This window comes from Lepidochelys olivacea, assembly GCF_965140295.1.
Source record: "Lepidochelys olivacea isolate rLepOli2 genome assembly, chromosome: 24".
Classification (NCBI taxonomy): domain Eukaryota; kingdom Metazoa; phylum Chordata; order Testudines; family Cheloniidae; genus Lepidochelys; species Lepidochelys olivacea.
The window spans coordinates 9,339,117-9,354,135 of NC_140434.1; the positions used below are offsets into that span (position 1 = coordinate 9,339,117).

The 15,019-nt window shown below is 38.9% G+C and overlaps 1 protein-coding gene across 4 annotated transcripts in view; it reads right to left on the bottom strand.

Annotated features, from left to right (window-relative positions):
• The window catches only part of GABPB2 (GA binding protein transcription factor subunit beta 2), a 33,343-nt gene that overhangs the window by 10,518 nt on the left and 7,806 nt on the right, over positions 1-15,019 (bottom strand). For 2 of the 4 annotated variants that reach the window (XR_014709447.1, XM_084613585.1), the window contains exons 4-8: positions 13,365-13,559; positions 11,982-12,132; positions 9,209-9,322; positions 7,539-7,724; positions 5,931-6,070 (exon numbers count right to left, since the gene is read on the bottom strand). Coding sequence is in view for 2 of the 4 variants with exons in the window: in XM_084613585.1 (XP_084469711.1) it covers positions 5,931-6,070; positions 7,539-7,724; positions 9,209-9,322; positions 11,982-12,132; positions 13,365-13,559 (786 nt within the window). In the remaining 2 variants the exon portion in view is untranslated. Of the gene's footprint in view, positions 1-259; positions 4,714-5,930; positions 6,071-7,538; positions 7,725-9,208; positions 9,323-11,981; positions 12,133-13,364; positions 13,560-15,019 lie in introns of those variants that run through there. The other 2 variants (XR_014709448.1, XM_084613584.1) reach the window with 2 other exon arrangements.

Below are 15,019 nucleotides of genomic sequence, written 5' to 3' on the forward strand. Positions count from 1 at the left end.
ACCATTGTGATTCAATTTCACAGTGTACAATAAAAAATTTCAGCTCAGACAATTGTAACATGTACAGAAAACAAACCAAAGGAAATTAATGTATTTTTCAATTCAGAGGAAACACTGGTTCTGTTTTATAGTATTGACATATATAGTGACAATGTAAAATAATTAGGAGTCCTGTTTCTTTAAACTTTCATTAATTTAAAAAATCCATTATTAAAGCCTTCCTCAAAACATCTTTTGGAAAAAGATATAAAGTCTTTTATAAATAGTTACACTGCTTATAAATAAATGCACTTTGATACATAAAACCAGTAAGTCCCATGGTAGTTTTTACAATACAAAGAAAGTAGTTTCATAAGTCTTTCCTAAAGCGGTTAGTGAAAACAACCGCTAAAATACTGTTAAAACTTAGCCAACTGTTTTAAACAAGAAAAACCACACCACATACACAATTTCTGCTTGGACTGGACTGCCAGGGCATATCTTTAAATTGCACAATATTTCAGAGAAAAAAACCCAGGAAATGTTTCTGAAATTTATGGACTGTAAAGTTTTAATTGCACTACAATAAGTGAGGAGAAAACAGCCAAATTCATCTTGGTAACTCCATTGATTTTAGGGGGCTTATAGCAGGGGTGACTCTGGGCCACTATGTTAAAAGAAAGATGAATATTGGACACACTTCCTACTTTGGGTATATGCATAAATGGTGCAACCACCCTCCTTATAGGTTATGGCCTTAGAATGGATATATAAAATGTGAGTCAAGATGGCACTGAACTCAGTGTGCTGTGTTACAATATTGACACTGCTGCTATAATGTCTTTCTGCAGGATGGCAGATTACACTCTTACCTGTATGTTCTGCAAATAGCAAGTGTCCATAAGTTTCCAACAAACTATTCATAACTTTGGCTCACATTTCCCCCCCTTCCCCCTCTCCATCTTATAAACCAGTTTCTTTCCTATCCCCAATCAAGCTGTGAGAGGACTGACAGCATGTTTTGCTGAATCTTGCTTTTTGATTCTTGTTACATCCACCACATCTCCAAGGAGACACTTCAGAATTTGGTGAAATGCAACTTTCCAAAAAGGACCTTGTTTCATTTAAATTCTTTTTAATGGTTATTTTAACTGGGTTTATATCGCTGACCAGCCTTTGCTTGGCTTGTCCTTTCTTAGATTAAAAGTTAGGGGTAGGTATTGCATTCTGTGCGTTTGTACAGCACCTATTGCAACACGTCCTCAATCCCAGTTGAGGAATCTGGGCACTACCAAGATTCATAGAATGATATTTTAGCCGTGACTGGCTTTATCAAAGAAATTTGGCTCTTTTTGTTTCTCATTCTGAAGTTGCTGTCCAAAGCCGTATGCTTGTTTCTAAAAGTCTGGGCCTCTTCACTGTTACCTTCTATCCACAAGAACTAAATAGAGGAAAAATTTAAATAGAAGAGTTTGACTCTCCTATCTTCTACCAACAAGGAGTCAAAGTCCCTCTCATGGCTTCCACTGAAACTGCACAGAGGCAAAGATTTGATCAGAGTGACTATGTAAGATCCCTTAGTTACTGATTTATAACTCCAGCAACCAACAATCACTTTGGGGGAAGATGGGGAGCTCGACAAAATAAACCATTCCTAAGAAGTCCATCCAGACAATAAGAAAAACTCCCAACAGTGAAATCAACAAGGAAATTATTCCAAAGCCTAACTGGCAGATACCCCAGTTTTGTGCCATTTAACACGAGACCGAGCAAAACCTCAGAAAATACAGTAGCCCTGTATTGACAGGGATATGGACTGGTAACCAAACAGGGTTGGAAGAGACCTAGCTTCTACAATTCTTTCTTTCAAATGAAAACTAAACAATGCTTATCTCCTAATCAGGAAACATCTCTGTTCAGAAGTAGTCATTCTTTTTCTAATAAGACTACCAAATTAAAACTATTTGATTTATATTAATCCATCATTACAATGGATAGCTCTTCCTTCATTTCTAAAGGCACAATGTACTATCTGCACTATCTAAAAGAAGCTTTGCACTGTAAGCGTATGTACAGAATAAATACAACTTACACATTTACTCTGCAGTGTGGACGTATACACCAAATTCTGCTCTATTTCAATCATTCAATCCAAGCGGAGACAATGAGGGTGCATGGGTGTAATGGTAGAATTTGGTATAATATATATAGATGGAGAACTTTTAGGCCAAAATGCATGGTCAAAAATAATTTATGTGAAAGATTGAAGCACCTCACATTTCCCGAGTGAGCAGAGGCAATTCATTTTGAACAGGAAATGGATCAAATATTTGGATGCTACTGCTTTAGAATAGATAGTTATAGGATTCAAGCTGCAAAGACAGGCTGAAGTTACATTTTTTTAAATATATGCCAATCTCATGCTCATTAATGCGAGAGACTAACAGTACTACACAGAGCAAAACCTGATTCAAATAGGCCTCCACAGCTCGTCCCAAGACATGACCTGCAATGTCACTGCGATCAAGTCGAAAGCACTCTTGAGCAATCACTATCCTATGAACTTGAGCCATACTTTTCTGATGTGAACCAGTCTCTACTACACAGAGGCCAATTCATTTTCACTTATGACCATGCCCAGGATTACAGTTCAGGACTCCAGAAGTTAGTATCTTTGTAGACTAAAAAAAGTCTGCACCATTCATCTCAAATGTCCTAACTTGGGCATGTCTGCTACAAAAAAAATGTAATGAAAGAGGTATCTGTATCAACACAAAGCCACATTATCTGGACACACACTGCTGGAAATAAGGGAAAAAACAATACAAGACAGACCTTTGCAACCATGAAATTGAATTACCACCATGAATACTGCCAATCCTCACAAACAGCAGAACTTAAGCAGGAGAGACTGCATTATGCAAACTGAAGCCATGAATTTAACAATACTTGCCATGGAAAGGGAAGACCAATTTTTCAAAACTTGTCAAGAAAGCAGTATCAGTTTCTGTGGCATGTCAGTTTTTCAAGATAGAAGTGATTTAATACTTTCTAAACTCTGCAGCAAACTGGTCAGGCTACATTCTTGTGAAGTTTTCCCTCAATTTAAATTGCTTTACTCATGATCATTTATTAAGACTACCATACCGTAAACAATAGTTCCCATAGTTAATCATAGCACTTCCAATAATTTTGCTTCAGTCCTGTACCAGAAAAGACAGACCGTTCTGCATTTGATACACATCTCTCACTTTAAAATACAATCTCCATGCCTGCAACTGGCAACAGATATAGGTAACTTCTTTACTCTATGGGTCTGCAAGCAAATAGTAAAGAAAAAACACCCATAAACATTTAATAGTAAGATCAGTCACTTGTTTAAAAAAACCAAACAAACATTTTAGTAAATTTAAAATGGACAATTTTGATTAGTAAAGATGTGAGATGCCTACCCACTTCCAAACAGAAGCATATTAACCTCCCAGACTGTCTTAGAACACAACTTCAGAGACATTTTATTTTGCATACATAAACAGAGTTGGTGCCATTGTATAGCACAAAAATGCTAAAAAAGAAAACTTGACCAAGTTTCATAAAACTGAAGGGTCTAATTTTTACCTGGTATCCCTTTAGGTAGTCAAGGGTTCAGATGTAGATAGCTCTTTCAAAGACAGACCAAAAAAAGGCAGTTTTAATATTCCCTGATATCTCAAATTGCTTAAATGCTAAAGAGCTCATGCAAACTTAGCCTGTGCTTTGTTCTTGTAGGAGTACTGTATTTTGGATTCATTTTTGAAACAAACGTTATCATCTACAGAGACCAATCCATTTTCCACCTTCTCTCAAAGGGCTTTGAAAGATGTCAATAGTGTTTTCATTTCAGCAACGACGTTTGCTTTCCAATAAAAGCCAGCTTTTTAATGAAAAGTTTATACCCCCAAACAGACTGTTTTTGTGAGACTCCAAATTGTGGTTTCCAATCGGATAAGAACTACACACAAGGGTGCAAATATGTCATTGCATAACATTTGTTTTCAGTGCAGTAAATTCAGGGCAGCTGAGCGCTATTACCAGCTACTTTGGCAATGAGGTACTTCTCTTCTCCCCCACCCCCATCCCCTTCCCTCCCACATTATAGACCTATGTCACAAAATAGGCTTGTTGGTCACTTGCTGGCTAAATTTTAGGGTACTTTTAAAAATACCTCTCTCTCAACATCAAACTATAAAAGCACCTTTGGCTTTGTGTTCAAAGCAAATTAATGTTATGAGCTGCAGGAGAGATTTTATCCCTCTGAATGGGACCACACAAGCAGTTGAGTTCTTCAATATTCCAGTTGCATGGAGGGTTTTCAATAGATCCCTTAGCTCATGATGTTGCTTGTCAACAGCATCTCCTTTAAAATAATGTTTTTTTCCTTTTAAAACGGAGTTGGTAACCCACAGGTTACGCCGTTACAGTTTCCACAGCAATGTCAGTAGGCTGCTCTGTTTCCACCACAGTGGCTGCAGACCCTTCCATTTCCTCCGATGATACCACAACTGCATCCACCTCAGCAACCTCTTCAACCACTGTAAGCTCAGCACCATTGGGCTGCTGTCTTGCCATGGCTTCAAGCTTTAGCCGGTATTGCTCTGCTTCTTGTTCTTTCTTCATTAGCTGGCTTCGATATTCTTGCGCCTTTCGGTTTGCCTCTTGCAACTGCTGCTGTAACATTTCCCTTTCGTTATCGTCCTACAAAACAAGACAGCCTCTGACTAGTGCCCAGATGAGTCAGCAGCTTGAGCCTGTATCTGGGATGCAAGCACTAATACACAATACCTAGATACAGGTAAGAAAGGACAGACCAAGTGCATAGAGAGATAATGGATGTCTCAGGGCATAGGGATACAAAGCCTTTTGCCTCTACTCATTGGTACAACCCAGCCCTGTTTGCGATTTATCACCTAAGGGCTGATTACTGGCCTATGTTAAAGTGAAATCAAGTTGCACATGGTATATGTTAAGGCAGAATCTGTCTGCTGGTCTTTTCAGCAAGGTAGGATAGGGACAGTTCTCTAGTATAAGTAACCCCATAAGGATGGATTCGTGGGGTTTCCATATTTCATTATAATTCACATGCAAAAGCAACAGTGTTGGCAACTGGGGAGAGGGATAGAAAAATAGACTAAACAAAAAAAGAACACCTAGTGGCCCTCAAAATCAAAAGTTAAGTTCTGCCAGCAAAAGTACATATCCTTCCAAATGGAGGGTGCTGGATAAGTTATCTGACTTTCTTTAAAACTGCAACTGGAATGTGAAGAGAGGTCAGTCTCACATTGGGTCTTATCACTGCAGTTTTAGAGGGAGTTCAAAATAATACAGCAGAGTACAATGCTTCAACTCAATAGCCTGGGCTCAAAAACTAACTGACAAGATTACACAAAGAGCGACTTGGAAGAGAATCTTCCTTCCACCACCAGTGACTCAATTGCTAACACTACTTGCCCCATGGCCTAGTGGACAGAGCACTTCACTGCCATGCAGGAGACTTGGGTTCTTATTCCCTGCTCTGCCACTGGGTGACAGTATACAAGTCACTTCCCCCTCTCTGTGCCTCAGTTTCCCTCCCCTTAAATGGGGACAATGATACTCACCTTCTCTGTAAAGCATCTGATATCTACTAATGAACAGCACTACATAAGAGTTAGGTGGTATTCATGTATTGCATATTAATAACTGATCATACAGACGGAGCAAAAAGAATGGGAAACATTATAGTGAGAGTTTTCAGAAATGGCAAAGGCATGATCATTGACTAAATTTAAAATCAACTTGGGCCACATCATTTATATTGAGTGTTATTTTGTAACTATACTTGAAACTCCACATTCTCAGTTCAGTGGAGTTTCCTTTCCTGATACTTTAGACTGCACCCACTTTCTATGAAAGTTATAAACAGGAACTTTTACCTTGTTTTCCTCCAAATCATTTACATTTGGGTCAACTTTTTGCTTCTTTGCTGGTGGATGTTCTTCCTCTTCTACATCATCATCATCTTCTTCTTCAATAACCGTCTCTTCTGCAACCTGACCAGCAGGTACAGTTAGAACTACAAGTCAAGGAATATTAAATGCAGGAAATGAATATACAACGGATTATAGATGCTTTTATACATAAATCCAGAGACAGACTACTTTGAAATTAATGTAGGAGAGAGGTGCTGCTCCGCATAGAAGTGGTGGGAAACTTAATCAGCAATTCCTAAGATTCTCCCAGCTAGTTTCAGAGCCCATTCACCACCTTTCTTCTTGCTGTAGGAAATAGGATGTCTTAATGCAAGATCTGAACAAGGAAACCGAACCCATGACTTGATCAGAAGCTCTACGTCCATCAGCAGAGGATTCACAAAGCTTGTTACTTCTACATTTCAATTAAGTGGAAAATGACAACTGGAGCACTCTCTGGAAAAAGTGTGGGTCCAATTCTAAGAGGTGCTGAGGGCATTCTCAAAGCACTCTGCATCTTGCAGGATCATTTCTTTTATTGAAAGGTGGTGAATGGGCTCTGAAACTAGTTGGGAGAATCTTAAATCAGCAAAGGTGAATGTTTTTGTTAAAAACACTCCCTATTTTAGGGAATACTGTAGTTCTTTCATCATCCTGTTCTTCTCAATAGTATACCAATTGAATTAAGAGGGTACATAAAACTTGTGAATTTTCCAGATATGAACTACTGTGTTTTATCAAAAGAGTTCAATCAGGAACATTGACAGACAAGCTACAGATCAATAATTACGTGTAGACATTTGGCAAGTAATTCTGAATAAATTTGAGAAAATTGCTTTCCATTCATGGACATTTTGCAAACAGAGGTGAAATGAAAATAAGTAATTCATTAATGACTGGTCTGCACATCTCTAAACTACCTATAACTTTACACAGGTGTGTTGGTTTGTGAAACTGACAGATTAGGATGGTCTAAGGCAATACAATTAGAGTAATGGGATGAAAAGGTATTCTTAACCTGACAATCAAGAAAAATGTTTTAAACCAAGTTCTACTTAGAGTCTGGAATAATCACCCAATGGATCTTGGTAGAAGCACAATTGGTTGAGTTATTTAAATCCAGATTGGAGAGGACACATACAATCATGTAGTAGGAAACAATCCTAGCCTAGCTGGTGGGAATGCACCAGATAACCTAATAAATATTTACCATAAATAAATTCTATTATACATGTTTTACTCATTTTAATTCAACTATTAATATTCATATAAAAATGTAGCACTGTGCTTATCTGTGTTAAAGTAGAATGATTATGTAACTAGCCTCAGTCATAAACCTTAATTCTTCTCTCCATTCTTTTAGAGAACTCACTTGGAAGGTATGAATTGTAGCAGCACACTATGAGCAAGCTGAACTATGTAATGGCCTCATCATTTTTCCTTCCCTTTCCCGCGCCATCCCTAGTTTCCTAAGTCTAGGTCTATGCATCTACCATAGCTATTTTCCCCTCCCCTTAACATCAGGAAAGTCTAAAACGGGCTTACAGTTTTCTAAACTCAGCAGCCTCTTACCTTGCTGTCCATCTTGCATGGTCACTATAAACGGCTGGCTGATACCACTAGTAGGAATGGCTGTTTGGAGACTGCCCAGTGGAACGCCATCTGTTACTATCGTAATGACTCGTTGACCTCCACTACCAACCACCTGCTGTATTGCAGAATCTACAGAATTTGCTTCCACTATTTCCTCTGTGTTAGCTGGAGAAAGCAGAGCAAAACTCTCGAGTTAACTTTTTCTTTTTAAAAAAAAGCGTAGAGTAAATGAGTCAATGTTTACTGCACAAAAACCCCAAACACTGAAGCATCTGGTATGGAGTAATCGGCAAATGTTAAAAATCTAAAGTGGACAAAATAAAATACCAATACAACCCCAGCAACTTTTCAATGGTAAAATAATTCTCTTCAGATACCTAGATGAATTTAAAGCACCAGGATTCACAAATACAATGAATACAGTAAAAAGTACTCAGTCGCTGAAAAAAAAAATGGGTTCAAATGTTAAAGATTATTACATAAGGTTTGTTTTTAAAAAAGATGGCCAACTTGATAATTCTAAAGTCAACTGGTGGTTTTCACACACTGCACATTGTAAATAATCATAAACCAGTGGTTCTCAACCCACGACCCAATCAGTACACAGCTGTGGCACGTGACATCCTCAGGGCCATGTAGGTACTATATATATTGTGTGGATAAAGCCCACATAACAGAGAGCTGCATATGTGGCCCACAATGGTAAATAGGCTGAGAATCACTGCCATTAAGCATCACAAAATTATTTTTAGAATAAAGTACTGTAGAACCCCATTTTACAAACTAATTGGGGACTAAGGAGTTCATAAAATCAGAAAGTTCAATTCTATGAACATCTCAAAATTACAGCAAGCACAGTGCATAAATTGCAATTTGATGCCATGAATTATTTTCTTCTTGTCCTTCAAAACCACTGCAAAGCAATTTCCAATACATTGATAGCATTGGAACATAAAGGGGTGACAACTCGCTCGAAATCACTTTTACCATTATTATTTCCCACCCCCCCACTGTCAGGAAAAATGGTTCCTGTAAATGGTTGTTCGTGATGTTCATAAAATTGAGGCTCTATGGTATGCATAAAAAGAACCCAAATGTTACCAAGTCCTCAAGAAATCCTAACACTTGTTTAAAAATAAACTAACTAAATAAAATCGAGGCACTGTAAAATAGGGGGAACACACAAAATATCGATGTGGCGATAAAATCATTCCAAACTATCTGTTTTGTAAAACTGGAGTTTGAAAAAATATCACTGTCCATATTTGTGTAGTAAGGAGCACCTGACAGAGATACAAGCTGTGTTCTATTTATTTTTATAACACTTAGCTGGACAGAACAATTCTAACAGGATCCAGGTCAAAACAGGATAGAATGAAAGAATGGTTAGTAAAAACAACTTTGGTGCTTCATTCAAAGGAGCAACTATAGTCTGTAGAAATATCTATGAGCTATGATAACAGATAAATCTATTAGCCTTGCAACTGCTGCCAAATATTATATCACTTTGCAACTCTCGAGTTATGCTGAATGAATTCAAATCCTTTTTACAAGCTATACTTAAGTAACCCAATTTCTTTACGATTTCTTGCAAATGATGCACTAGGGATTAAATATATTGATGTCAACACCAGATTCATTCCACTTACTTGAAGATCTGTTTGAATTGGAAAGGGGAGCAGATGCTTCAGCGAGGGCTGCAAGCGTGGCAAGCACAGAGGTTGTTGAGTTTGAAAACTGTACTGTAGAGACACGGGAATCACCTGTTTTGAGGAAATGAAGGCAAGTGAAGGAGATTTGCAGTCTGAGTATTCTACTGTAATATTAAACTTTACTAAAAAACCTACTGCTCTACTGGGGCAGTTTTTCCAGCCTACAATTCATACCTAGCATACATAACTTCAAGATCTGAAACAGTCCCACATACTGTTCTTAGAACATGGTTGAAATAATTACCTTATATTTAATATTCATTTCACTGGATTTAAAAATAAATGCATTTGAAACAATGCAAAGGAATTAAATTGAGTAAATCGATGCAAGCTAACGTGACTTACTCCAGCATTGTCACAAAGATCACCTACAAGTGGCCAGATGGTAATCCACTGGGCTATCAAAATCTAGATTTTGGCACCACACTTAGCTTTCATTCTGAACAGATGTGAACAATGTTTTCAAAAGCCACACATGATCAAAATACAGGGCCTCATCAGCACAGACTAGACGCAGTCTGACTACACAGGCTGAACACATTAGCATTATGCAAAAGCGGTTGCTATACATTTAATTAATTTTACCTGACTTTGCAGTCTCACATTAATTTCAATTACAGAATTGCAAATGCCAAACTTTTTTTAAAAAACCTGTTGACATAAGCTAATTATACAACACAAATTCTTTTACTGAGAGATTCTGCCAATCTATAAAGTATTGGCTCCATTCAGCATTGCTTTTTAGAAAACACACATTTTGTTTGTTACAAATCAACTGAGTTTTTTCTTGAAAGCTAAATCAGTCAATTATAACCACTTCACAATTTCAACATACAGTTTGAAAACCAGCTTCAAAAAATAAGCCAGTCAGTTGAAATGCAACAAAGGAACTATCAGTCAGCATATCAAGTTCTTGGACTGCAGATTTGGCTTTGTGCAAGGAATAAAAATCATCCCAATTCCAGTGCGAGAAGCTTCTTCCCTCAACTGAGCACAGTAACCCATTACACTTGGATACAGTACTGACTGAACAGAAGAAAGACATCTAAGTGGGACCAAAATTAGTATATCCAATAAGCCATTTTCAGAAAGTTTAACTTTGTTATTTCTGAACAAAATTTCTTCAGGCAAGTAAAAGACATTTGTCCTCATTAAGGAATTTATAGTTTTAAATAAACTTTTTAGTCACCTACGAGCAAGAAGTGGTACAAAAAGTGTCTTAACTGGTGAAAAAAGTTAAACTATTACGTGCTGTGATTGAAGTACAGTCTCTAGTGCCCTCTGTGGGCAAATAAGAGAAAAGCTAAGGACATGGGGCCAGCAAACCCTTATCCCCACAACAGACCAGGAGTTATTATTGACAGGAGTAAAGTTTTAGAGTGTGGCACTCAAAAAGAACAAAATGGGGAAAAAAAATATATTGGCCTTTTCATATTTTTAACATTAACCGGGTACATATATTGCAGGAATGTCCTTGTTTTAGGGAAAGGTGTGACATTATCCATGTGAAGCACTGTTAATCCTCAGGGGTTTTTTTTGTTGTTTTTTTTTGGGGGGGGGGGGTGTTAATTATGGGATTTGTCTATTTATTAAAGGAGTAAACCACATGGGAAGTTTCTACTCAAAGTAAGTTCAGAGTCTCACTGAAGTCAATGGGGCCACACAGGATTAGGGTGCCACTTGTACCGATCCAGTTGCAGCACTGGGCCCTTAGAACTGAAAACAGGAAACATCCACATTTGTAATATTGCTCCAATCAACTCTGGCAAACACTCATGCATGTGAACAGTCCCATTAGCTTCAAAAGTTACTCACATGCAGAAGTGTTTGCAGGGTCAGGCCCTCAACTTGCTTCATAAACCTTGTATTTAGAAGCCTCCTTAAGACTGAAAAGAAACAGTAGTTTGGATTTCCCAAATAACAAAAAACAACACGTTATAAAGTCTCACGTAAGGAAAAGAATTTATATTCGGCCTTAAATGAATTTTTCAGACAAATTTACAGAAATAACTAGCTTCCCCATTTTTGTATATTATCTCTAACCTATTGGCTAGGAAAAAATAAGTTGAGTAATCTGTACACCCAAAATACATTCTCTGCAATAATTTTTCATTTGTTTCCTTATTTAACAATCAAATACACAAGATGACTCACTCTGCTCTTCCAGTTAATAAGTAATAAAACAGAGTATTGAATGAAACCTTGACAAATTTAGGGATTAGGGACTAAATGGTGAATATCTTACCTACTCAAATTTTACCAGTGGAACTGGCATTGGCCACTGTCGGAAGACAGAATACTTACTGGGCTAGATGGACTTTTGGTCTGACCCAGTATGGACTGTTCTTATGTAAACTCTCAGTGCGTTGTAGTTTGAGTCCTTAACATTTTCCAAGTTATGAAGGTTCTATTTTATTGCTTATAATACATACTGAGCCAGATCCTCAACTGGTGAAAATAGCAAAGCTCTCTGCTGACTCAATGGAACAAGGCTTTTTATGCCAGCTGAAGTTCTAGCCCATTATCTTTTACAGATAAAGTGTGTATTTTGGTGCATTCCAATATGTTTTAAAGATCTTTCTCTACTAACTTGGAACATCTGCCTTCTACAATTCAGAAGACTGAATTGAGAGATGCAGCTTTCTAAAAACCTTCACACAAGAAATATTTTGGAGAAATATTTTTCGCCTACATGTTCACAGAATCTTACCTGAGGTTGTTTTGGTGTTTGCTGAAGAAACAAAACTAGCGAGATTGAGAACGTCCCCTGATGCAAGGATAAATGGTGAGGCAACAGTCACTGTATTTGTGACAGGATTTGATCTCTCTGGATTCATGTTCACCTGATTCTGCATTGCCTCCTTAAGAAGAAAATGCAATTAGGCACACATTTTTATCTCATCTCCAATAAGAGAACTAATACTTGGCACCCATACCTGATTCTCTGCTGCTCTGCACCTTGTGTAGTCAAATAATTGTATTTGCTTTGCACTGGTGCAAAAGTAGGTATAAAATACTACCAAATCAGAAATGGCAGCATTTTACACTAGTAAAAGGAAAAGGAGTACTTGTGGCACCTTAGAGACTAACCAATTTATTTGAGCATAAGCTTTCATGAGCTACAGCTCACTTCATCGGATGCATACTGTGGAAAGTGTAGAAGATCTTTTTATACACACAAAGCACGAAAAAATACCTCCCCCCACCCCACTCTCCTGCTAGTAATAGCTTATCTAAAGTGATCACTCTCCTTACAATGTGTATGATAATCAAGGTGGGCCATTTCCAGCACAAATCCAGGGTATAACAAGAACGTCGGGGGGGGGGGGGGGACGACAAGGGGAAATAGGTTACCTTGCATAATGACTTAGCCACTCCCAGTCTCTATTCAAGCCTAAGTTAATTGTATCCAATTTGCAAATGAATTCCAATTCAGTCTCTCCCTGGAGTCTGGATTTGAAGTTTTTTTGTTTTAATATCGCAACTTTCTTCTCTGTACTCGTGTGACCAGAGAGATTGAAGTGTTCTCTGACTGGTTTATGAATAATTCTTGACATCTGATTTGTGTCCATTTATTCTTTTACGTAGAGACTAACATGGCTGTTACTCTGAAACCTATCAGTTTTACACTAGTGTAAATCAATACACAAGTTGCAGGGCAACAGAGAATCAAGCCCACTATCTAAATAGCCTTTTCCAAACATTAACTAATCAACCTTGTAATAAAATTAAAATAATCTGCTTCTTCCATTCCCATTTCCCAGAGGCATGTTTCCACAAACATTCCAACAACAAAAAAGCCAATTCCATGAGTTCAGAAGCAGAGTTTCTGAAGAATTGTGTGCATGCAAAGAAAACTAATGCAGCTCAGAAATTTGGGACATTATTCTCCAAATCTACTATCTCAGTGATGAAGAAACTAATATCAATTGACATTTCAATATTTTATACAAGTTACCACAATTCTGATTCAGGCATGTAAAATAGAAAGTTTCTGTAGGAAATGTTCATTCTCATCGCACTGGCAAACTCTGTAGGCAGATAACGTACTTTCCCTGTAATTATCAGCTAACATTTTTCCTCCTTAACCCACCTGCAGCATTACCAGAGTCTCTGCATTGTTCTTGTCCAGGGCTATATCAAAGGCTGATTTATCAAACTTGCTGAAAGCGTGAACATCAGCTCCATACTTTATAAGCAACTCTACAACATCGCGATGGTTGTGTTCTGTTGCCCAGTGCAAGGCAGTCATCTTCAACATGTCCTTGGCATTTACATCAGCACCATTCTGAGAGAAAAAAAGAATTGCTTTCATCTACCGTGTTTTTTTCAGTGCATGGCCTCTCCCTGATTCAAGAGAAACAGGCTAAACAAAGAGTGGGATACACAAAGGTACTTCGGCACTTAAATCCCATACTTAGGCAGCTAAGTCCCAGTTCTGGCTCCACTGGAATCCACAAAACTCCTGCCAAACCCTACAGGTGCCTAAACTCAGTCAGTGCCTCCTTTTGTCAGAGTAAGAGTTCCCTTGGCACCTACGTTCCTGCCTCTGGGCATGTGCACAGCCCTCTGAGCAGCTGGATGCCTACCTCCCACCAAAGCCCCAGCATGAACATGGTTCGAACAAAGGAGAAGACAGACATTCAGCTGCCTAAGACACATGCAAGGCTTGATCCAGCAGGCATGCTCAGAAGTGCTTGAGGTACGACTCCAAGTGGCAGGTTCCCATTCATAGACAGATGCCTCCCTGCAGCCCAGAGTCAGGCACCTATCTCCAATAGAAGAGCGGAGCATAGTGCACCCCCCTCATTAGCGTCTCCCACTGGTACCTTAGGGTGGAGCTACCTACCATGCTGGCTTTTGTGGATTGCATTCTAACACATCTATCTCCCCTCATTCATTGTATGGAATATAAACGCCTAGCCCAGCTTTGTGGATCACAGTGTTGTTCCTGTGAATGTCTAGGCACCTAAAAGTTAAGTGCCACCATCACGCTCAGCATTGCAATGTTTAAGTCCCTTCATGGATCCCACCCAACATGCTGTCAAATCTCTTACAATTATACTCATCCTAGGTATTATTTGTTACAATGGGTAAAACAATTCAGACAATAGGATTCTTTAAGCAAACAGTGTTGCTTTAACGTCATCCTGACGTTCTCCTGCACAGGCATCACACTGTTTTAAATCAGCATTTCTCAAAGTGGGGGTCTCGACCCAAGAGGGGGTTGCAAGGCTATTGTCAGCGGGTCATGGTATTGCCACCCTTCCTTCTGTGCTGCTGCTGGCAGCGGCGCTGCCTTCAGAGCTGAGCTGCTGGAGAGCTGGCTGCTGGCCGACTGCCCAGCTTTGAAAGCAGCGTCACCATCAGTAGCACCACAGAAGGAAAGGTGGCATGATATGGGGTTGGGGGTGTTGTCACAGCGTGAAATATTTCCAAGGGGGGGCGGGGCACCAACAAAAACGAACCCCTGTTTTAAATCTCCTATATTTATCACTAAGGGCTAGTCTACACTAGAGATGGGATGGTATTCCAAGAAGGATTGCTAGGCAGAGATGGGCTCCACCTAAACAAAGAGAGGGAAGAGCATCTTCGCAAGCAGACTGGCTAACCTAGTGAGGAGGGCTTTAAAAAAAGTTCACCGGAGGAAGGAGACCAAAGCCCTGAGGTAAGTGGGGAAGTGGGATACCAGGAGGAAGCATGAGCAGGAGAGAGCAAGAGGGGAGGACTCCTGCCTCATACTGAGAA